This window comes from Oryzias latipes, chromosome 17 (assembly GCF_002234675.1).
Source record: "Oryzias latipes chromosome 17, ASM223467v1".
Lineage (NCBI taxonomy): Eukaryota > Metazoa > Chordata > Actinopteri > Beloniformes > Adrianichthyidae > Oryzias > Oryzias latipes.
The window spans coordinates 25,061,724-25,086,053 of NC_019875.2; the positions used below are offsets into that span (position 1 = coordinate 25,061,724).

The 24,330-nt window shown below is 38.9% G+C and overlaps 1 protein-coding gene and 2 long non-coding RNA genes across 3 annotated transcripts; 2 read left to right on the forward strand and 1 right to left on the reverse strand.

Moving 5' to 3' along the window:
- The first annotated feature begins 1,177 nt into the window (after positions 1 to 1,177).
- On the forward strand, positions 1,178 to 7,340 carry LOC105356253. Its single transcript, XR_910463.3, has 3 exons — positions 1,178 to 1,268; positions 1,360 to 1,461; positions 5,649 to 7,340. It is a non-coding gene; the product is annotated as an uncharacterized LOC105356253 (long non-coding RNA).
- A 9,970-nt stretch (positions 7,341 to 17,310) lies between these two features.
- Positions 17,311 to 19,461, forward strand: LOC111949045. The gene is made up of 2 exons (XR_002875069.1): positions 17,311 to 19,057; positions 19,204 to 19,461. It is a non-coding gene; the product is annotated as an uncharacterized LOC111949045 (long non-coding RNA).
- A 1,391-nt stretch (positions 19,462 to 20,852) lies between these two features.
- glul (glutamate-ammonia ligase) lies at positions 20,853 to 23,900 on the reverse strand. The gene is made up of 7 exons (XM_004079261.4): positions 23,769 to 23,900; positions 23,038 to 23,222; positions 22,792 to 22,953; positions 22,444 to 22,590; positions 22,240 to 22,367; positions 21,949 to 22,148; positions 20,853 to 21,863 (listed from the first exon to the last, which is right to left on the reverse strand). Exons 2-7 carry the CDS (start codon positions 23,201 to 23,203, stop codon positions 21,551 to 21,553), a joined length of 1,116 nt encoding a protein of 371 aa, XP_004079309.1. The 5' UTR covers positions 23,204 to 23,222; positions 23,769 to 23,900; the 3' UTR covers positions 20,853 to 21,550.
- Between the last annotated feature and the right edge of the window lie 430 nt (positions 23,901 to 24,330).

Sequence of the window (24,330 nt, forward strand, 5' to 3'; positions counted from 1 at the left end):
TAGACTGTCTTCAGATGATCGACAACTTAAGGACTGTTCCGTAATTATTTAAGTAAAACAAATTATTGTAGTGACAGGTCTCAGCTTCAAGAACTTGTTCAGGTAACTTCTAGCAACTCAGTTTTTCCAATTCTCAATAAACGTTGTCTTAATGTTGCCACAAATCAGGACAACCCAGATGCAGGACACAAAAAGGGAACTGGAGTGAAGGATCTAATTTAAATAGACTAAGGGTGAAACTCAAAGTGGGGAAAAAGCCACAACAACAAAAAGTCAAAAAGAAAATGAGCAGAAGATACTGACACAAAGCGAGCCAAAAGAATCAAACTGAAAAGCCCCTTTAACATAGAGTACTATAACACAGGTGCTTAAATAGAAGACAAACAAATTAACTTGAAGTGCAGGCAGCTGCAAGCCACTCCTTGGAGACTGACAGGTGAGGTGAGTGGGCGGGGCCTTTCAGGAGAAGCCACAGCCAACCTACACAGAAGACAAAAAGGAAACTGACCGACTGTGTCCCTGTGAGCCCGTAGAAAGAAAATGTTTGTGCACATTTTTCCTACGGGCATGCTGCAACAGGTTGTAGCGAACACTTAGACAACATGTCAGGGTAAGAGATGCAGGGAGCCAGTGCCTGCACCATACTGACAACTAGAGTGTGGCACAAGGACAGCACCACCCGTACGTCATAGCTGTGTGCACCTTACATAATCCTTACAAATATTTTGTGATACTCTTACCTCATGCTTGACAATGGTACAATCCAGTTTGATAACATCCGTTGAGATGGCCGTACAAGCCTCAGTGGAACTGACAATCCCTTTAACCCTTGTGCTATCTTAGATGACCACACCCTTGCATTGACGTGTTCTCCCTACCATGACAAAGGTGGATAAAGGTGGAAAGATTTCATGTAATCCATGGACATCAGTGAGGTTCACAAATCATTGAAGAAAAAAGGGTTCAGCGCACTGTCTAGTGGGTCTACATGACCCAACTCCCAATGGTAAAGTGCCTAGGATAGCACAAGGGTTACGAGGTACACCTCTCTGCGACTCTTCATGGTCTTGGACAGCCCAAAAAACCCCAACACCCATATGGATTGACTCCCCCATACAGGTGCATGTGACGAAGGTTCTTAATCAACAGCAGCTGCTCAGACAAGACAGAACAAAATTCCTTCTCACACAAACGCTGCCACCACTGGTGTGTGAATGCGTGTGTAAATCTGTGATTGGGGCTCTAAAGCCTTTTGGATGTTAAAGAAGGTAAAAATCTGCTATCTTTTTGCTATTTTACAAATTTAAAACCTGTTGATTATGAGAGGCACAGGGTCACCCAGCTTTTTTTCTTTATCAGACATGATAGTTTGGAGTCTGGCTTTGACTGTCAGGAGGGTTTCTGCCTCTCAAACCCAAAGGCAAAGCTGCTTTTGCAAGAGTCCACAGGTCATGGAGATTTGTAAGTAATGAATTATACAAAGCCTTTTAAAATTTGACCACGGTGTTTGCATCTGCTTGAGGTGTGAACTTTGGGTCATTTCAGTAGCCGGCTGGTGTTTTTCATCAACTCTATGTCGTCAAACAGCTTCATCTTTAGATCTAGAATATTTGGATACATGACAATTTTGAATCTCTGTGGCTCTTTGAATTAATTTTTGAAGGACAGGAAAAAAGTTCTCACTAGGCAAACAAAACAGTTAATTTTGGTCACATATGACTCAGTAACAGCTATAGATGAAGTGTTGTAAAGGTCATGGCTGGACAATAACTTGTGAGCTTTGTCCTAATGGCCTAAATGTTGAAGCCTTGCTTTGATTGATTTTACGACTAAATTGTGCGGCTTAAAATCTCCAGGAATGTCGGGATTTAAACTCTGTTTGGAGGGTGTGTGGCACAGTTTGGGCAGCTATCGATTCTGCACTATGATCCAAAGCAGAATTGGGGCCAAAGAAAACTGTTTGTCTTTCAAGTTAAATCTGCTTCGAGTAAATATTGAGACTTTCAAAATGGGGTACATTTCTTTCAATTCTCACTTGTACTGACAAATATTTAGGTAAATCTGATCCACCTTCTAACCCTTTATCTACACTTAAACACTAATACATTGGACTGTGAGCTCATTTTATTAAATATCTCAAGAATTTATTTTTAAAAATCGTGTTATTTCCCGACAAAATAAGACTTTTCAAACCATTTAAAAGTTGAATTTAAAAAAGACCACACTAACTTAGAGTAAAAATCTTATGATGTATATGTTTAAAGCCCCACCCCAGTGGTTTTTTACTTATGATTCGAAAATCAAAAAAAATGTTTCGTTTTCTAGTACAAAGTTTCTGCAGAAACTGCAGGAGGGTATTTGAAAATCTGCCTCTGAGTTGTGGTGCCAGGCTGAGCAAATCCCACCCCCTTTCCCGTCACCCATAATTGAGCGATCTGTTGACACGCTCTCCCTCTAGCTTACAGTCTGTCACATCTAACATTACCGGTGCAACAAAAACTGCGAGCAATTTTGGAATTCTAGTTTTTGAGTACAGTTTTGAGCCATATGCCAGATCAGACAAGGAAAACAAAGACGCACACGAATCTGTTTGTCTGCAAATGCATCAGAATAGAGCGGAGCAGAGAGCTTGTAGCCTGCCGATTGTATTTTCTACATAACAATTTTTGTATTTTTCAAAAAGCGTTTTCTTCATATACTTCTGATTCACAAAGATTTAAATAAAGAAAACTCATAAATGTAATTTTGGGCTCAATTTTCCTTATACATGTCCTCCATCACCAGAAAAACGCCACAAGAAAAAGTTAAAAACACTATTGGAAAGGGTTTAAAACACTGAGAGTTGGTTTTTATTTTTTTTGAAAACGTATTCTGAAATTCTGCTTTAGCACTGGTGACTGTGCATTCAGGTGACTAAATTCCTTGCCAATTGTTTCTAACAATAACAAGAGTTTAACCAAAAGAAGAAAAAAATTGATTAAACATCCTGAAAAGAAATCACACCATCTTCTAGAACAGTGGAGTCAAGCAGAATAAGCTGATAAACTGACTTTTCTTCTATTCTGGCACACTAGGAAAGCTGTTTAACTAACTAAGTGGAGCTAACTAACCGTTAACCACGACATGTCCCATGATGACCAGCTGGTCTGCATGCTAACCTACACATGACTGGGTTAAAAGTATAAAATCTGTAAGTAACTGAGTCCACATCAAAGGAAAAAGTAAAATGATACCTACAGTTTTTGCATTGTGATAGTTTTTGATTTTCCGGAACAATCTTCTGGAGCACTTGGCTCCTTCCCAGAGAATCAGGTGTGAAGTTAAAACTCTGAAGAGATCTGAACTCCATGAGCACAAAGAGACCTTTTGTTCGTTCTTTGTGTGCAGGTTTTAATTGAGGCTGCTCAGCTAAAAGTCATCGCAGCAGAAAAGACCAAATAAAAGAAGCTTCAGTTTGTACTCAGTGTTGAACCCCAGAGAGGAACACTCAGAGGCCTCCAGCCAGACTAGGTTTGGGTGGATGGGGTTACACGAAAAGGCGGGTGTGTGCCAACCAAAATGAATTGGGTTCGTGCTGCAGGACAATTCCTGTTTTGATCCCACTGTCTCTCCGGATGGCTCCTGTGCCACGTTGCTCTGCTCTCCGCCAGTACAGTTCCCACGGATAGGTGGTCAACACTAATGGTCAACACAGAGCCGCCTGGGTTAGTTGAGTTGTTGCTAACATGCAAATAGGACAAATTGGGGACATGCAGGAAACTATAAAATACAAGAATGACTGCAAAACAGACACTGACATGTATGGATAGGGACAAGAGTCTTTGATGTGCAAATTTCAAGGAATCGAAATGACAAAATAAATACTTCTGAAGAAGTTTGGCTGGGACAAAGGCAGCAAAACAGAAAAGTACGGCTAAAGTTACGTGTTTTTCTATCTAAACGAATGCAGCCAGGCAGTGGCTTTTGTGCTCAAAGATTTTCCCTCAAGGTGAAAGGGAGAATTTGCAAAATCCTTTCCTGCTGACCCAGGCAGTCTTTTACTTGGAGTTAAATAAAGACCTCGTTACTGAATCGAGCAACGCTGGCACGGAATCTGATGAAATGTTCCACTTGGGAAGATGAAACTTTAAAGGGCTTTTCTTTCATATTTACAAAGGAAATTTCCAGCAAACAGAACCAGATGTGTTCAGCGGACCGAGCCAAGTTGATGCCATTTTTAAATTAAAGTAAAAGTTCACATTTATGAGATTGTCAACCCTAATCAGTCATGCTTTACTGTATTTACTTTTTTTGTTAAAGTTGAAAACAAAAACTACATTTACATGTAAAAAAAAAAAATATTTATATATAAATATTTCTTTTTTTGGTGAAGTGATGTGTTTTTTAGTTGCAGAAAACATAAAAGAAATTCTGTACAAATAATGGCTTAAATGTAGCATTAAATGTTTCTTACTCTTGTTGTTTTTCTCATCATTTTCATCTCCTTTGGCCACTGGAGGGCAATCCCTGGCTTCAGAGCTCATGGTGGATCTTGGCTCTAAGTCATATGTATTTTATTAAACAAAACCAAACAGTTTGAAGAGGGAAAAGAGACTCTGCAGCTTTAAAACAAAATGTGTTTTAACCAACTTTTTTGTTGTTGTTGTTTCTGTGTTTTTTGTAATTTCTTCCGACAGGAAACGCACCGTTTATGGATTTATTATAAATGTTGGAAAGCAACTCTGTGTCCAACTCAGAACAGTCTGTGCGTGCAACTTAGTTATGTTACCTAAGTGAACAGAAGAAGGCATGTCTAATCTTTTCAGGCCTATCCAAGTGAATGTCATGAGCTTGTGGTCTGCTGTCATTTACCCACAACTCAACATCATCTAGTTACTTTTTATGTCCTTTAACTTCCCCTTAACCCTGCAGTCATTCATTAGACTTTTAAAGTCTTATCCAAACCTCATGGTCTGCATTATCTTTCAAGTGAAAGCATGCTCTGTCTGCGTGATTGTTTGATTTGGTTCTTTAAGATAAGTCAGATCATTTTTTTTTTTTTTGGTGGGGGAGTTAATGTCTCAAGCCCGTTTTAAAGAAGGTCTGAATATCAGTGCATATTCAGGTCGCTGACACAGATGTGAGCTGTGTCAACTATGAGTTTATGATTGTTGCATTAATTTACTCGTGACAATGATTGGAAGCTTTCCAAACTGTTGGTTCTCGGTACAACAGGGCCTCCTTGCTGAGAGAAGCAACAAACTCACACGTGCAAAAACATTAAAGCCAGCTGGGAGAGGAAGTGTGTCCTTCAGACGTCTTTTTTTTATCAGTTCTCATCCTCAGAGAAAAGAGGTTTTGATCCAAGGATAGTTTTGGTTTGGAGGAAAACCAACGGTACTGTGTGAAAAACCTTCAGCATGTAAAGATTCCAACTCAGGCCAATTATTTCTAAAATAAAATGTTTCTTTAAATTTTAACTCCATGACAGACCGAACTCACAAAAAGTCAAATATCCATGACTAAAATCACGTGCAGTCTGCACACACTGTAATCTGGGGTTGCAACGCCTTTCTGCTGACGGAGGTTGTCCTGCAAGGACAGCTGCTCTGCATAGCTTTTAACAAGGGAGAATATCAATCAGACATGTACTTTTGTTTGCTTTGCAGGACCAGCCCTGGAAATGCTTAGCACTCCTGGAGGAGTCATTGAGTTGTTTGCTTGAAGTTTGTGGTGAGCAGACAGAGCACGCCTTTACCCTGCAGATACTGCTGTGCCGGCTGAGATCCCAACTCTACTTTCTTCAAGCTGTATTTTGTGTTTTATCACCACTTATCCTCACTGCTGTTGGATTATCAATCAATCAGTGGGATAATAACTTGGTTGAGCTTTAGATCTGCGAAAAAGAAGTGGTTTGTTCTTAAAAACGAGAAGCCTTATCTGTGCCAGGTCATCACTCTGAGCCGCTGTCACATGCAACAGACTTTTGCTGTCCTTTGAGTTTTTTTTTCACATTCAACAGCACAAACAAGACTTAAAATTGCTTTTTATTGTAAACCAAAATTGTACCATAATCATGCTTTTGTTTCATTATATACATAAAAACACAGTATAACCTTTTGAAGTTCATGTCATTGATTGTGTCTGCAGCTCAAAGATGCCTTTAAGATGAGAGCAGAGTTATTACTTTTTCATTATTTACAAGTTCAGTTTTAGCTTAGACTGAGAAAGAAATGACTTCAGGACCAAAAGTTTGGACACACCTTCCCATTCATTTGAATGTGTCTAAACTTTTGGTCTGTACCGCACAAATGAATACAAATCTTTTTTTATTTATTATTAATATGGGTGTGTAGGAAATAAGATTTAAATGGAACCAAATGTGAGTTTTTATACATGACGAATGTGTGTCGGATGTTTCTATGTGTATATGTGTAGCATATGTGTATCTGTGTCCTCATTAGAAAGGGAACAGGACTATAAAAGATAGTGGGGGCACTGAGTGTGGTAATAAATTTGGTTGAGGATATTGGTGAGAATTAGTAAAGGAATTTGACTTCTTATCACTTGCTTTTAGATCTTTATTGTGTTAAAGTATAAGTACGAAATAAAATATCATCACCATTATCATTTTATTTAATGAAGTTTATATTTAAAGTATAAATTAGCAAGCTAAATTGTTTTTAGGGTAAAATAAAAAGTGTATTAAGAATGAAGTGTTTAATTTCATTTGTTCTTTAAAAAACAAATCTATATTGTTTTCAGAATGTATGCATTTAACGTGTATGTAATAACTCCACCAAACGTGTATTATATTGTAAGGATAAAACTTCAATGATTGGCTTTTTTATATTTCTATTTACTCTTTATACATCAGAAGTAGCATCAGAAATAGAAATAGAGATCTTCTACTGGGCAATATAAAGCATGAACTTCAAATTAAGACAGTTGTACATTTTTCTTTTGGATCATTTTGCAGGACTTTTGCTAATGTAAGTGAATGTATTATGTTTACATAAAAACTCTTCAATATTTTAAAAGATGTCTCTAAGTTAATGAAACAAGTTATGGTTTCTCCAAACTTCTGCTTCCTCTAAAATGATCAATCTTTTTTTAGCGTGTAGACAACGTTTCTCAACTGTAAGGTAGTTCAAATCCTCCCTGTTTGTTTTGGCTCTCGCTTCAATGAAATACAGGTGACATCACGCTGCAACAGCACAGTGGTAGATGTCCGACTGTATTGCGCAACATCAGTTTGTCCACAGAGAGCTTCTATGAGAGCCGTGTGACTTAAGGAACTCGCTCCGTCACTGTTGCTTTTTGTTTTCACTGCCAACTTGTTCGACAGCAAACGCAACTTGGAGAAGTCAAAGTAAATCCTTCCTCGTCATGGAAGACAAACACGTCACCTTTGACACGTCAGCAAACTATAAGTGTGTAAATACTAATTATTGTTGTAATTATTTAATATATACAACATCCAGGATATTTTGTTTTGTCACAAGACCACTCGAGAAGAGCTGTAGGGAAAAATGTTAAATTACTCAACATTTTCATAAAAATTATAATTACATGCATGTGATTATTTCAAGGAGGGCATGTATTCCATCTGCTTCATGGAAAGACAATATCTTAAAATAAAACTCTTAAAATACAGTAAGATTTGCTTTTAAAAGGGGCTGATTTGGAGACGGGTTCCGAAAAAAGAAAAAGCAGAATCCTTCCTGCAGTTTTCTGGCTCCAGCAGGGGGAGAAGTCTGCCAGAGACGGAAGACATTCATGAAGAATAAAGTTTTACTATGTTGGATTAATAGTGTCAAAACAATAATTTCCTTCAATTCCTTAAGACTTAAAACATATATATATATTTTTTCTCATTATTTTATTTTCACTTGCATTTTCATTTTTTCTTTGTTTTTTAATTTTTTCATTACTTTTATCTGTATGTTTTTTTTTTATCTAAGTATATATTTTTTTTCTTTAGAAAATTACCATTTAAATAAATTACCATTTCAATTTACATTATTTAAAATTTTGGGTTGTTTCCCTTTGATTTAGTCTATTTTTTTCAAAGATTAGTCATTTTTTGTCACAGTTTTATTAATACCAACTTATGTTTGTCGGAAAAGCAGGCTGTAATTGGATTTAAGCAGTAAATCATCATGGCTGAAATATTTGCTTTTCAGTTTTCAAGAATTAACATTTTTTTTTAGATAATAACAAGGCTATGTGCATGACATTTTCTATGGCAATGTAACTCAAATCAAGTAAATCAGAACATGGTTTTAAAAAAAAAACAATTTTTAAATTTATTTTATTTATTTGTTTTATTTATGTTTTAATTTGTATTTTTTATTTTTTTAACTTATCCTGTCCAACAACTGAGCAAACGAATAAGAGCCAAAGGCCTTTTGTGATGGACAGATTTAACTATTACAATAAGGGGTTATGCATCTTCAGATGGTCAAAGTGTATATTGGTATAAACCCCTTTTGTTTTTCTTTTTTTATATATATCCCTTGTGCTATCTTAGATGACCCCACCCTTACATTGACGTGTTCTCCCTACCATGACAAAGGTGGATGACACGGTGTCCGTGTCATCCACGGACACCAGTGAGGTTCACAAATCACTGAAGAAAAAAGGGTTCAGAGCACTGTCTAGTGGGTCTAGATGACCCAACTCCCAATGTTAAAGTGCCTAGGATAGCACAAGGGATATATATATATAAAAACATAAATTTTAAAGAATTTTAGTTATTGCAAATCTTCTAATACTGCGGTTCTTTTCAAAAGTTTCAATCATTTTTTTCTTTCTTCTCCCATGGCTGCATCCATGTTTGAGCCCCCATAAAGACACAACTATACAGTATATTTTGACATCCACATAAAATAATAAATCTCATGCAGGATGGCTTGATTTTGGCGTCACAGCGGCCGGCAGCACGCCGACATCTTTGTGACCCTTCCAAAAACTCTGCCCTCCACAGCTGTGATCCTATTACCCTGAGCAGGTCACAGACAGACATGAAACACGCAGCCTTATGGGAAAATGCGACAGTCCAGTCAGCTGTGCATCCTTCTATTTTGATTACAGCCTGTGGATCAGAGGGAAATTGTTTTGCTGTAAGGACAATCCTCCGAACAGCTACACAGCATTTTCTATTCTTTTCTCCTACTCCACTTATTTACTTGTTGATCTTCAGTGAAGTCTGGTATTACAGTCTGTGTGTGTGTTGGATGTACTCTAGAAAAAAAAGGGGGATTTGTTGGGATTAGACCTTCGCGACAGACGTATGGCAGTAAGAAACTTGCTTTGGCACCATCAGATACATGATCAGGCTTTAATCTTACAGAAGCTCACTGGGTGTGGGGGCTTGGCGAGGGCACTGCCTTCGTGCAATCATGCCTAAATGTTCTGGCTTTAAACACACATGGAGTGATTTATATTATTTGATTTCAGTATTGTTTTTACCGTCTGGAAAAAAAAACATTTTTAAAGAAGCGTTTGAATGAAAAGTTCTTTGAAACCTTTTTTGATGTGAAAACACCTTCATCTGGACACACACAGTTAACAATTACACAAGATCACAAATACAAATTTAGCAATGTATTGTGTTTGGAAACTTTTGTCTTACACAATCCAAAATCATGCATGTGAGGTAAACTCAATGCTGGGGACTCAAAGGATGAAAGTAAAGTGTGTTTTGTGGGTCTGTCCTAACAATGCTGTGTAAACTCCTCTAATAAAAAAATAGAATAAAATGTTCTGCCATCTCTTTACATAAAATATTTAAATAAAAATGGTTATTAATTAGTTTTGTGCCATATTTGAATTTGAATGAATCACAACATTAAAATAAAATCAGGGAAGATACCGTCCCACTGCAAAAACTTACAAGAAATATCACTTTTGTGCACAATATACAACACAATCAAAGGGAAGGAACATGTGAAGAGGAGCTGAAGGTGTTACAAGGACATCCTATTTGGTTTACAGCAAAGCTAAACATTTCTTAACATCAGTTTTCAGAACTACTGCAACAAAGACTATGAATTCTGGGACGTAGTTGTTCATAATCTCTTATTGTTCAAGTTAGCTGCTCCAGACCTGCAGCACTCCTTGTAAACAGGAACAGCCGGACTCCTCTGTGGCGTCACATCTCACTGGATTACATCAGAAGGTTAAACGAGGTTTGAAACTGTTCAAACAGTTGACTGGTTTGATGTCACTGATGTCTATCAAGCTGGCGTGGCAGGCTATAATGACTCAGAACTGGTTAGCGTGAATACTCAACAACAGGTTTGGGTAATAATGAGTTAAATATTTACATTGTAACTTTTTGTTGAGATTGTACTGATGATATGATACAGTAGCTTTTCTGCTTTTTATTTCTACTTCAGCAGATTCACAGTAAAATAATATACCTGGGCTTTTACAAAAAAACACATTCCTTTGATTAAATTATTTTGTAAAACTTTGTAAAATTACTTTTTAGGATTTGCACTAACTTCACCAATGAAAACCTTGTATTTGACAAAAAAAACAAATAATTTAGGGATGTTAAATATGCCTGCCTGATTTTTTTTGTGTTGATCGCCTTAGACTTAAACTGCCCGAACATAAAAAAAACAACAAATGATTTAGGGATGTTAAATATGCCTGCCTGATTTTATTTTGTGATGATTGCCTTAGACTTAAACTGGCCTAACATATTTGTCTATTGGACTATTAAAATCCAATTATTATGTTTTCATGGCTTTTTTAAAAAGCTTTCTGAGAAGGTCCTTAAGACAACATCTGTAGTAAATTAAAACCTAATAAATTTTATCTTCTTTCTCATTTGTATCTAACAATAATATTGAAATATGTATTTTAAAAAAAAGGTTTTATTATTATTACTTTAGGAGGATCGGGTGTCTTTCTCTGTCTCTTTATGTGCTCCATGACCAGCAGGGTTTTTCTGCGTCACATGGAACCAAATTTACCAAATTGACCAACCGATGAGGTTTGCTAATACTTCTCAGTCTTTCTATAGACTCAAAACCAGTTATATTTGTTTCTTACAGTCAAAGCAAACAGCGTGAGTGACGTGATGATCTTTTGTTGACCAGCCTTTTGTGCTTTATCGAACCATCAGGCTGGATTTGACCTTTTATTGGAAGATGTACGGTAGATGCCACTACGACACTGACGCTTCTCCTTTTGATTTTCAACATATCTGATCATCGTATTTTTAAAGCACAGTCATTAGAGTTCCTCAGACTTCCTTAGAGCTCACACTAAGGTGAAAAACTTTTCAGTCCTCTTTGCCACGCCTACGAATAGACGTAATGTGGTTTTAAAGGAAAAAACAACAAACAGGATCCTCCTGTTTACCTACTGACATTCAGACTCTCCTGAATGCATTTTCTAATGTAAGTTAGGCAGTTTCCTTTTTTGTTTTCGGTTTTATTGCAGTCAGGAGAACCTGTTCTTCATAACTTTGTTTGAAGTGTTGCTTTAAACAATTGCTGAAGTTTTAGTATTGCTCAAGTCTTACATCCTTCTTCCGGCTGTAGGTGTTTGGTGGGCTGTGAGGGAATGACAGAGCGTAGATCATTAAAAAGAATCTGATTCCATTTATTATCTGATTTTTTTTCTTTCTCATCAGAAAAAAAATGTAATAGTTTCTTTCTGAGCCACTTGTCCAATTAATAAAAAAACAAGGGTTTTGTTTTCAATCTTGTGTAATTCATAGTTATTCCTATTTTTAATTCATTCTTTACTAAAACATGATGTAGTTGATGATCGTTTTCCAGTAAATGACTTAATCCCTGTAATCAAATACTGGTGACTTTAAAAAACTAAAAAAAAATTCTCACAAATTTTGTTTTGTAAAAATAATGTAATTAAAACATTTTAGGTAATTTTTACTGGTACAAAGCTGAAACTTGAGAGAATTTAGAGAGGTTTTACACTGGGCTGCCTGGTTTACACCACTGACTTTAAATGTAAGAGGTGTATATTTATGTAGCACTTTTCTCGGGCCTCAGAAGGCCCAAAGTGTTTTACAGAAACAGTCCCATCCGACCCACATTAACACATTCACACACTGATGGCGGCTCTGCTAACGTCAACCTATAACCACCAGGAGCAATGTGGGGTTCAGTGTCTAGCCTAAAGACACTTTTACACAAGGTGGGAACCGAACCTGCGATCCACTCTGTCTTTGCACCACGGCTGCCCAAGGCATATGAGAACTGGAGCGAGTGAGTGTCCCATAGAAAATGTGGTGCTCCAATGAAAACGAAATTACGTCAATTCAATTCCCATTTTGTGGTGATACGGACGTCACCATGTTTGGAACCAGACATGGTCAGGAATCCTTGATTGGTCTGAGTTACTATTTCAATGGTAGGCCACACCCCTATCACTTGAAAGTGAGCTCAGGTGACTATGTCAATCAAATGTTTGGAACATTTAAAGTGAAACCGCTTTTGAGGCATCTCATTGGCCAGTTTACAACTGGAATAAATTTGATAACAGAAAAGATGTGAAAAAAATTGGATTAGTAAGAACAAAAGGTATCAGAGCAAGAACAATTATTTTGACGAACAGAATGACCGAGTAATAGCTATTTATTTTTCAACAGCAGTCTAGGGTATTTTGACGAAGGGGACGTGGTCACTCAGTCCAGTTCTCAAATACAGTCAATGGTTCACACCAGACTTTGTTTTGGGATTTGTTCACTTACAGGTAAACGCTGGTGCGTTTTCACAACAGTCTGAATGCACTCTGATTACTTAAAAAGTGGAAGCAAGAATTGAAGGAAGCAACTACCAACAGCACTGTGAATAATGAGTAAAAGGAAAAGCAGTGCAGAGAAAATAGCCAGGAAGTGCATTGCATATATACCTGTTCTTGTGTTTATTCCATTCCCCTCAGCAACAGATCTGGTTTTTAATGGTTGATTTTTAAGGATTTTTTTATTTACTATTTCAGTTGTCAGATTCAAGCTAATCTAGTGGCTGTTGTGCTTTATCCATTTTATCAACAGACGAGTCTGAACATTCTTGTGTCTGTAAGTTCCTTATGTCTGTAGGAACAACCTGAAACCAGCAGGTACGAGTGTAGCGTCCGTCAACAGTAGCTACGTCCTAACCGGTCCGGTACATTTGTCTATGGACCTGCAACCAATGGGGACCCAAAAATTGTATGATTCAATCCGGCTTAATGGGTCCATTTTATGATGAAAACACTAAATAAAACAGGACAGGACTGGATCGGACTGTAACATACTGTAACATATTTTGACAATTCTTTTTTATGTGTGTTGCTTTGAATTATTAAGAAAAAGGTTTAACACCGTCAGCTGATTGCTTTTTTCTCGTTCATCTTTTTTTTGGTGATCAGATCCATGTTTTCCGTACAGAGGGAATGTCTTCCCGTCGGGTCTGTCTATGTTTATTCTACAACATTCGGATGTTTGGGTTTACAGGGAAAAAACGCATGAACGTCACACCTTTTAAAGTCCTTCAAAGCTTAGAGAACTCACTCAGTCCCACCTACTGTTTCAATCACACAGTGGAACGATGGGATTAATATCTAAAACATGTTACTAGTGATGATATTTTGTGTGTGTTTTTATGTGCTCAGCAGTCAATGAATGGACTTTCTTTCTGCCAAGCTTTGGAACTCTCTGACCTCCTCCAAAATGCATAAATAATCCTTTTTCTTTGACATTTACTTCAAACAAGAAGGCATAAATAGCTATTTGAGGATTTTGACTCTTCTTGTTCATTTAATCTTGTTGAGTGAGTCACTGAAATGTTTTTCCTGCTTTCAATGACAGGAGCAGATATGAAAGAAATCAGCTGTGAAGGCAAAACAGATGCAAAACCCAGAAGGCGTGTGAATCGAGTGAGGTGTGCTCAGATATGACCACAATGTCGACGCCTGAGGTCTGCAACAGAGGAGGCCACTGTTTGATTTTTCCAAAAACTACTGAGTCTGCATTTTCTGAAAAAAAAAGGAAATGTAAGTCTTTTTGGCTTTGTGTTTTTGTTTAAATTATCCCATAAATTGCTTAGCAACACTCAATACATTTATTTTGAGAAGTTCTTTTGACATTTAATCAGGACCCAGCTGCTCTTACTGTTTGCACAATGAGACAGGTAAAAGAAGGCAAACAAGGAAGTTCAACAACAAACATTGAGCAGCCAAAAACCCATATATGAATTAGGCTCTGGAAATCTGTTAAAATGATAGCAACAGTTGCTGTTATACTTTAGAGCACACAGAGAAGTTAGGTGTTCCCGTCTTGTCCACATTAAAGTCAAAGGTTTTCTCTCTGACTCGCGTCTCATGACACAGATCCTCCTTATATCGCAGGTGATTTTTGTTATTCACATTTACCACCATAGCTTTTATGGCGACTTTTTATCTTCTCACAGAGACACACACGTGCTATCACAGCGGACCTTACTTTAATGTGTTAGAACAGTTTAACTCAAGTGGTAAGCAGGTGATGTGCGACCCTAAATTTAGTAGGAATCCAAATCACAGCTCCAAACCTAACCAGGACCCAAGAATGAACCATTCTTTATTAAAAGTTTATTCATTATTTGCCCCAAAATCAAGTGTCACATCAGAGAAAACGACTAAAGATCCAATGAAATCCATACACTTTTTAAAGCCCCACTCTGATAAAAAAATAATGGTATTTTGGGTGTTTGGTGTATATTGATAAAATTCAGCTTAAAATTGCATTTCAGAGCATTTTTTAAATTCAAATTGTTGTGAATCTGGAGCAGATGTTTAATTGACGTTGAAAAAAGAGTTTGTTACGTAGAATATTCAGTCGGCAGACCACAACCTCCTTGCTCCACTTCATTCTGATGCATCCATTTGCAGATGACAAGATCCACGTGTTTGTCTTGGTTTTCCACATATGATCTGGCATCTGGCTCAAAAAAGTATGAATGGATAATTCCTATATTGCTCACGATTTTTTTGTTGCCCCGGTAATGTTAGGTTGTGGGTGTGAGGGGCTGTAAGCTAGCTGGATAGCATGTAAATGGTAAATGGTGTATACTTATATAGCACTTTATTGCCTTTATAGAAGGCCCAAAGCGCTTTACAGTCACAGCCCCATTCACCCGTGCACATGTACACATTCACACAAGGATGGCGGCTCCGCTGCTGAACACTGGTGCCAACCTATAACCACCAGGAGCAATGTGGGGTTTAGTGTCCAGTGCAAGGACACGATCGAAATGTCAACTGCTATACCTCTGGGTCACAGCCTCTCTGTAAACCGAGAGCTCTCAGTTATAGGTGTCGAGAAGGGGGGAAGCGGTTGCAGAAGTAGATGAAGAAATACTGTTAGAAAAAGAATGTATTTATTCACTGGGAGGTCCACAAGCTCCCTGCTCCCAGCGCTCAGCAACGGGGAGGGGAAGGATGGGTGGATTTGCTCGGCATCAACTGTCCCGCTTCCAAGAATGAACTACTGCTGCTCTGCAAAAACTATGGCCTGAAAAACGACACAGGATTTTTGATTCAGGCTAAAAAAAAACAGCATCATTATGATTAAAAGACCACTGAGAACACGTTTAAAAGTGCTCCAAAATATGATGGGAGTGGGTCTATAATGGATGTTTCCTAAACCCAGAGGAGGACACTTAACCGGCTTCGTTTCTCTCTGTGTTTTTCCCTGATGACATATCCAGAGCTTTGCTTCATCCTTTTAAAGTGATATAAATCAGGATTTGCTGACTCTGATAGACTAGAAGTAAAAAAGTATCTGCTTCTGTTTGTTGAATAATTTGGCAGTGCTTATCCTTTAAATCAGTTTCTGACTCACGCTAAATCATTAGTACTTTTGAGGCACAAATAAATAGGCTTTCCAAGCAAAGGGGGCTCTCATTTGGAGTTCACAATGTTCTGTGTGAATGAAGGAAATGAGGACTGACAGGCAGCCGCACATCCGCATGAGGTGTCATTCAGGATCTCAGCACACGTGTGCATTTGAAGAACAGAGAGGCTCATTACAAACGTGCAGCGGCTATACACTCACCTGGAGTGGCTTCAGATCACACAGCTGAGCACGAATATCATGCCATCACAAGCACTGAATCAAGAATTACTCTCGGTTAGGGAACAGGCGCTCAAAATTAGACCACACTTCCTAAGAATAACCTCTAAATCACACAGGGCCTTACAAGTCCAGGAATAAATGACTTGTTTGAAAGTTATAGCTTCGCGTCAGACTTTGTGTGAAATTTAGATACAAGATTTCAAGAAAGACAGACGTCCAAGTGACAGTTGACTTGCAGCAAAATCCAGAAAAAGGTGTCCTCTGTGGTTTAAAAAAGGTGGCAAGGCTGCAGAAGACTCAAGGGTGTCTAGCTCTGCACAACAAGGAAATAAAATCATAATTGTTTAGGTTAAAGTACAGAGATGCCCAGTGGACTATTGAGCTGCATTAAAACATTATCATAGTGGGCGATGGGGAGTTTTGGCATCCCGTAATCTGAGTAATGACAACGGATGCCAAGTGTGAGCAAAGGTGGAGCCAACCTGGAGACTCATCCACAGAAAAAGACATTCACAATCAAGAAGAAACTTGCCTGTAATTAGAAAAAAAAAACTTCAAGTGCAGGTTTCCCAGCGGCATGAACCATTTTGGGCTGAATTTTATATATTTGCGGTCAGTAAAAGAACAGAGTTCAGTAAGCTGGTGGGCCAACTTAGCTCCAAAAACCCCTTTTAGATGGGAACATCAATTTTTTATACAACCAGTAATTAATTATAGACTTTAAAACAAATTCAAAGTCACTTTTGATTTGCTTCTATGATACGTCCATATTATCTTCTGTCATGAATTTAGACTAATTTCCTTGCAGCAAGGCAGTACATATAATCATACTGCTATCCTTGTGCTTCATGATAGGGCACTTTATTTTATTTTCAAACCAAAACAGTTAAAGATTTAAATGAAACCAAACATGTAGCTCCACATGTAAAAGTCTAAATTCACAAAGGCACATAGAAACTCTATAGACTACCAATTTTTAAAGAGGTTTGGAGTTTTGTTTTTTTTCTTCTGACTCCTGTGTTCTGTCCTTGTTGTTTTAAGGTTTTTTGTTTTTTTTAATTATCAGACCAAAACACATTCATGTCTGGGACACTGTATTCCCCTTGGTGAACTGCGTGGTGCTCCCATCATGTTTTAACTTGCATCGTATTGTTTGAACAGATGGATGTGAGACCTACATGCATCTGGAAACTCTAAGAAAAGATAAAGCTTACTTCACTGTTTGTTTCTTGGTGCTTTTGTTGATTTTTTATTTTTCGTTGTGTTTTGTTGTGGTTTGAGATGCACGTTTTTATTTTTTAAACCATGCTACTGTGGAGATGTTAATGATCTCGGGGTCCCCCTTTTTTAGTGAAAAAAATGCATTTTGCAAATAAATAAAATAGCAATTGGGAGGAAATAAAATGATCTTTTCTGAGTTATATGCAAACTAATAGTTGCATTTGGGTATGTGAACCGTCTGCAAGCAGCTTGCATAATGTTTTATTCTGTTTCTATTTGATTTTTTGCGTTTTTTTAAATTGTGACAACGGAAAATTACAGGGAGCAGGGACTTGTGGGAGCCTGCAGGTCACCCTTTGTTTTGTAAGTTTTAGGACCGCCAGCAGGAGGTCATCGGGGGAACGGGGGGAGGGGAGAACTCCTTGTAAATTTGGGAGTTACTGATTTCTGGCATCTGGCCACCGCTCAGCCACCTATTCAAGTTATGGGAGTGAAGCAGCGCTGGAAGGAACTTGGAAGAACCTTTTGCGACGGCAGCGGTTAGTGAAGTAAAGCCTCAAAGGAACACTTTGTTGATTGGAAATTTTAAAACTCTGTAGGCCCGAAGCACAAAAGAGAGGGATTGACAGCGCAAAATAGATTTCTAACAGGTTTAAATGCAGAGTGTGAATTTGTTGGGATTTCTTAAATTCCTTCTTTCATCTAATCCAGGACAGAAACCAGTTGTTTTTCTCAATATACATTAAACTAACTCGTTTTCTTTTCTGTACAACCTTTTTTAACCTGTTAAACCCCTAAAAAAACAAAACAAATATATACATATATGATCTGCCTGAAAAAGGGTGAAAAATGTAAGCTGCTGCAGCACTGTTAGAATGGTGTCACTGTGCCATCTAAAGCCGGAGGACCAATCCCAGCTCAGGTAAGCTTGAGTGACTAAGGGGTTCAAGCATCAGCCCAATCACACCACAGCACTCAGCCAATCAAGGGTTCTGGTCATTCTACACTGTTTTACGAACTGAAATTGCTGACTGTGTTCAGAGAGAGCCTTTTTATGTAAACATTCTGCTGCATACCACTCAACCCCTGCAAGAAGAGATGGAGATCTTACATTTTTAGAACATGTGTGCATGGGTAAGCAGCTCCTGAGAGCATGCATGTGAGAAGGTAAATTACATGCATGGCAAAAGGGTAAAAAGTAACCCTCACTGGTGAGTTTTGAGACTAATTCTGGGTAGAATTAAATCACAATAGATGGGTTTGTGCAGGATTTTCTGCAAAAAATCTGCACCCCAATTCAAATATACAGAAACTCTACTCACCAGTCCCTCAGTAATGGGATTATTTAGGCTTTTTTTTCTTCCTGTGTAGCCTTGAGACAGCCTCGTCCTTCACTGAAATCTCCTTTTCATTTTCTGATGCAGCATTTTGCACAAGTTGCAGACAATATACCTTTCGATGTGTTTTTATAAAATCATCTTTTTGCTTTTCTTTACGCAGTTCAAGACTTCAGTGCAGAATTCTCTTTTTCTCTGCATCTCATTGTCAATGGAAGAGCCAGTACTGGTTTGAACCAGCATGATGTGTTACACAACAATGCAGCAAAGCTGAAGATGACATGCACAGACAGTGAAGTTGCAACCAAATGACACATACACCTTTTTTTTTGCTGTTCTGTTTGTCATTTTGTGGTCAACAGCTTAAAATGCATCACTTAAAAAAAACCAACAAGATGTAAACAAGTTCCCGGGCATTTAAGCAGCCGGATGTACAACTGTGAGTGCAGACAAGCTGACTAGAATCTTAAAGTTGTATTTGGCTGGGGGGGCTTATTAGGCCCCATTTCATTTTTCTCTCCTTACATAACATGTACATGTGTTTTTTCCCCTCCTTTTACTCCCACTCAACACAACAACCATCAGGATCCCGCCTGTACATTCCAGTGGTTGTCATAGCAACAAGGGCAGCATCCCTCTCCATCCTTTGTCCAGTGTTTCCCCATCACTTGAGCTTCCCAGGCAGGAGGATATGGATTCTGAATGCAAATCAAACTCCTAATTTGTGCTTCAAAAGAAAAGAAAAAACAGGAGCTGCTGGATGGATGTGATGAGGCAGCTTTCAGATACCATCACTGTTATTCCCCTCATCCTGGCAAGATGCTACATCACAAAAAACAAAAATTATATGTTTTTGAAGAGAGGTCTATCCCAAAGGATGAATTGTTGTTTTCCCCATGCTTTATTGTATGTGTGGTTCAAAGATCCCAAACAGAGACTGCACTGGTGGGATGGGACACAGATGGTGAAAGTACTGTGTGTGCTTTTGCAGTTTACTTGTGAACCTTTGGGTTATACTGTGAATCCTGGGCACAAATGTTGCAGTTAGTGAACTTACGTGTATATTTCTTATTTAGTGCAGTTTTAAACGTTCTTTTTTGTGTTTCAAAGAAGGGATTTTTGGACTTTTAACAAAAGTCTATGGGAAAGTCTGGGAAGTGCTTCCATAAAACACAGTGGGGGGGGGGGGGGGGGGGGAGGGGGGTGTGTTCCTGGATTTCTAAGTGGCAGCTGAAAGGAATAAACCAAAACATATCTACAGAGCATTTTCTGGCTTCAGGGCAACTAAGCATCATCTGGCACGGGACTGAAGCAACCCTGCGCTTTGTGATTGGATACCTTGTGTTAGGCGAAGCCAATCAGTGTGGGCTTTCAGAATGTGCTGTAAAAGTATCTGGGATATAGGGGAAAGGTCTCAGAAGAAAACTTCCAAGACCCATCCCCCTCAAGAAAGGAGAGAGCACGGGGTACATGTTTACGTCCCATAAAAATGGGACATTCTGAGGCACGTGTGAGGTATGTTGAAACCATCTCCTTCTGTGGGGAGAACAAAGACTTATCAGTACAGTTCCAGTTTTACAGTCTGTTTTGAAAGGTGTTTTTTTTTTCTAGCTTAAAGTTTTAATAGAAAGTTTTAGTTACTGGTTTTCCTCCAAAACAAAGTCAGGTTGTCAGCTTTACTGTCATCTCTGACAGGACTTCTGGGAACTTTGCCCTAAAGGTTTTGCTGTGCGAGAGTATAATAATCATCTCGTGAGCACACAGTTTCTAGTTACAGCCCATGAGGCTTTGAAAACAAAAAAACTAGTCAGAACAGAGCTGTTGAGCATCTAGCAAAAATCTAAACTGGTTTGAGAAGTCGGCACATGCTGCCAAATAAAAATAAAACGTAAGTTCTGTTCTGACATTTTAAGATTTTGGCTAACGGCAAATGCCAACTCCAGTTTGTGCAGCTTCAGCAAACGTCGGCAGTCTGTAAACACCCATGAGAAGTTAGTGCACCCAGCTTGAGGTTGAACGTCTGGGTTTGGGACACAGATTTTTTTTTCCTCAGTTACATGAAAATATAGCTAAAAATTGATTGAACAAAAAAATCAAATATGTAATTATTTAAGATTCTAGATTTCCACACGAGGAAAAGTAAAAAAAAAAAAAAAAAGTCCATCCAGTGTCTGCATAGTGGTCTCCGAGAATAAAAGCAACCTAACAAAGAAATCAGGAGTCGTGCAGCAAAGTTGTGATAAAATAAAAGTTTTAAATGTATCAATAAGATCACCAAGCATAGTAAACTTGATGTTTTTTTTAACCAAATCAGATGCCTTACAGTATCATAGTTAACAAAGGATAAAACTCCTTGAGGAAAATCTACAAAAAAAGAAAAATAATGGCATTATAGACATAATCCAACACATAACTACATCTGGGTACAGACATTTATAAAGTGTACCATACAAGGTGACCCAGTGTGTAAGAATCTGAAGACAAAAATTACAATTTGAACAAAAACAAAAAAAAGACACTTCAAAAAATGAGAGCATTAGTAACATTGACGACTCAATGGATGAAACGTCAGGACAACACAACAGTACATGAGCTTGTCAGATTTAAGTTACACATGTTGTCCCGCCTTAGCAGCTCTACTTTGTTGTGTCCTTGTGCTTCTTTTCATTTTAGTCACACACGGACAAAGAGGAAATGATATGACACGAGCTACAAACTTGTTACAAAAAGCCCAATCCCTCCTAAACAAATACCCTGATAAAACCAGTTCATAGCTACCAAAAATCTCATTATTGTGTCTCTTTTTGAATAGCCACATCATTAAGGTGTGAGTTCTAATTATCTCAGTGAAGGAGACAGGAGAAGGAACCGTACCATTTAAAGAAAAGGTAAAGTTGGGAAGGCAGTGGAGATCAGTTTCTATGTTATGAATTTAGTAATCTGTTGGTTCGTCACCCTCCTCGCTCAGCAAACAGGTACGAATCAGTGCTTCGGTCACACCGTACGGGTCACAGTTGGCCGAAGGGCGGCGGTCTTCAAAGTAGCCTTTCTTCTCCTGACCAACGCTGCGAGGAATGCGGATGCTGGCTCCGCGGTTAGCCACGCCGGCTGAGAATTCATGGATGTTTGATGTTTCGTGGTGACCGGTGAGACGGCGTGCGTTGTCAAGGCCCCCTTTGGGATCGTAGGCTCGGATATGATAGCGGTGTCTCTTCCCCAGTTTCTCGATGGCATCTTCAATAGCCCTGAAAGCAGATGGGATGGTCAGAAATGTAAAAATACTTTGCAAAAAGGGAAAACTCAGCCCACGCCAAAGTTCCCACCACTTACTTCAATCCTCCTTCTTCCCTCATCTCCTTGGTGCTGACGTTTGTGTGGCAGCCTGCACCATTCCAGTTTCCTGGGATGGGTTTGGGGTCAAAAGAGGCAACGACGCCAAAATCTTCGCAGACGCGGTGCAGGATGAAGCGGGCCACCCACAGATGATCACCCATGTCGATTCCCTCACAAGGTCCAACCTGGAACTCCCACTAAACAAAAAGAACACAGGAAATGGTTCATAAGGGACTCCAACAACCCCGAAGCTCAAACTCAATCCTTCCAGACATGTTTTCTTTTTACCTGAGCAGGCATCACTTCTGCATTTGTGCCACAAATGTTGACTCCAGCATACAGACATGCTCTATAATGGGCCTCTACAATATCTCTGCCATAGGCTTTGTCAGCTCCCACGCCACAGTAGTATGGACCTTCAATGGTGCAAAGTGTTAAACGACCCTACCAATGCACCAAGAAGAATAACACACGAAATCTTCAGCTGCTCACCTTGTGGTCCGGGGAAACCATTTGATGGCCAGCCAAATGGATGCCCGTCTGTGCCCAGGATAGTGTACTCCTGTTCCATGCCGAACCACGGATGCTGGTCTGTCACCATGTCCATCACCTTTTTACAGGTGATCCGAAGGTTGCTTTCTGTAGCAAGAATCAACATTCAAAGTCAGTGCCACTGCTCTGCAGCACACTTTCAAAGCATTACAATTATTTCCAGAATATTTACGGAAAACTATACAAGTTTTAGCTTCTAATAAAACGAGTGCACACGATTTCATGTCAACTGTAAAAGCTCACATTGAAGTACTGAGTTTTTATTTTATTTTAGCATTTGCTGATTACCGGCAGGCTTTCGGTTGTATTTCAGGACTTCACACAGCACCAGCTTGTTGGGGTCTTTACGAAATGGATCACGAAACATAGCCGCAGGAAGGAGATACATGTCACTGTTGGATCCCTCAGCCTGGTAGGTACTGGAGCCGTCAAAGTTCCACTCAGGCAGATCTGCAAACCCACAAATGGAGAAATTAGTTAGAACTCCATCAAGCAGCCCACAGTTTCAGGAGGAGTTTGGATGCGGCTGCTTACCTTCAATGCTTTTGGGCTCAGAATCTAGAGTCCTGGTTTTGCAGCGGAGCCCCTCACCGGTGCCATCAATCCAAATGTACATGGCTTGGACCTTCCCCCCCTGAGGTAGCTCCATGTACTGCTGTTTAACAGCTTTACTCAAGCTGGCACTGGCAGACACAGCCATCTTAATTGTTATAACACACCTGAGAGTCAGAGCAGAGATGAGGTTGGAGACATGCTGTCCAGTGGATCACATGTTGCATAACAGAGCTCGAGGTGCCGCAAAAGCACCACCATTGTTATAGGTTTAACGAACGGGGAGGGGGCGAAAAAAACTCCACATGAGGGAAAGGTCCGTCCGGTAGCAAATAGAAAGGGGGAAAAAACACCGTTAAATTGATCTACTTAGCTGTCCGTAGAAAACAAAGTACAGAGCGGCGACAAAGAACTTGAGGCGAACGCATCCTCAAGCCGACATGCTGCGTTCAGACACCGTCGTAATCGGGAATACCGACGCAGTAGCAACGTTGCATCATTTCTTTTTTCCCCCCTCAAAATGAAATACCATAAAAAGCGACAACCTCCCAAAATCCGAGTAATTCCAGAAGTGGTGACTCAAAAAATAAAAAGTTTCGTCATAAAAACGTTAAGTAACAATGAAGAGTTAGTCTACGAGTACGAGCGAAACGTAAATCGACTTTGGAATCCCCTCGGATGACTTAACCATAGAAGGAAAGAAGAAAAGTTACCTGGAAAGACGAGAAAATCTATGTAAAAACTAAAGGACAGCCAGGTCCAGTGTTTGGTTCTAAGTTGGTTCGCTAGTGTTTCTCTCATTCTCCGGTATCGACTCTCCAGTTCCAGCTCATTTATAAGACCAGGAACTGGGAAGGCTCGTCTTTGATTGGTCGCCTGTTTGCCAAGCCTAGTATGGCAAGCCTATAGGGCTTGAATTCCAAATCTTCATATTCATCTGACTTTTCTCAGCATTGGACTTCTATTGAACGCCAAAAACTAATATTTCATATATAAAATATCTTGAAACAAAAAGCAATTTAGAAGGTTTCAGAAAGGAATGTTCACATAAAAGAGCTATATCCAGTTGCCACATAATTCTAAACATCACAACAATAGAAATGAAATCATTGGTACATGATGTACCAAAATGTCTCCTGGTTCAACTTCAATTTCTGTGGTTGCTGTTTGTTTTACACAATCCCTTTCTTTAATTGATGGGTGAGGCTTTCTGAAAATTTGATGTTAAATAGATTTAGAGTTGTTCTGGAAATAAAACATTATTTACATCGTTTC

Bases quoted from the DNA above. Each gene is read 5' to 3' on its own strand.
- glul (XM_004079261.4), bottom strand. From the start codon at position 23,203: ATGGCTGTGTCTGCCAGTGCCAGCTTGAGTAAAGCTGTTAAACAGCAG. The intron at 22,591-22,791 runs GTAATCAGCAAA...TTCTTGCTACAG, and splicing joins ATACAACCGAAAGCCTGCCG to AAAGCAACCTTCGGATCACC. The intron at 22,149-22,239 runs GTAAAAAGAAAA...CTTTTTGTTTAG, and splicing joins CAGAAGTGATGCCTGCTCAG to TGGGAGTTCCAGGTTGGACC.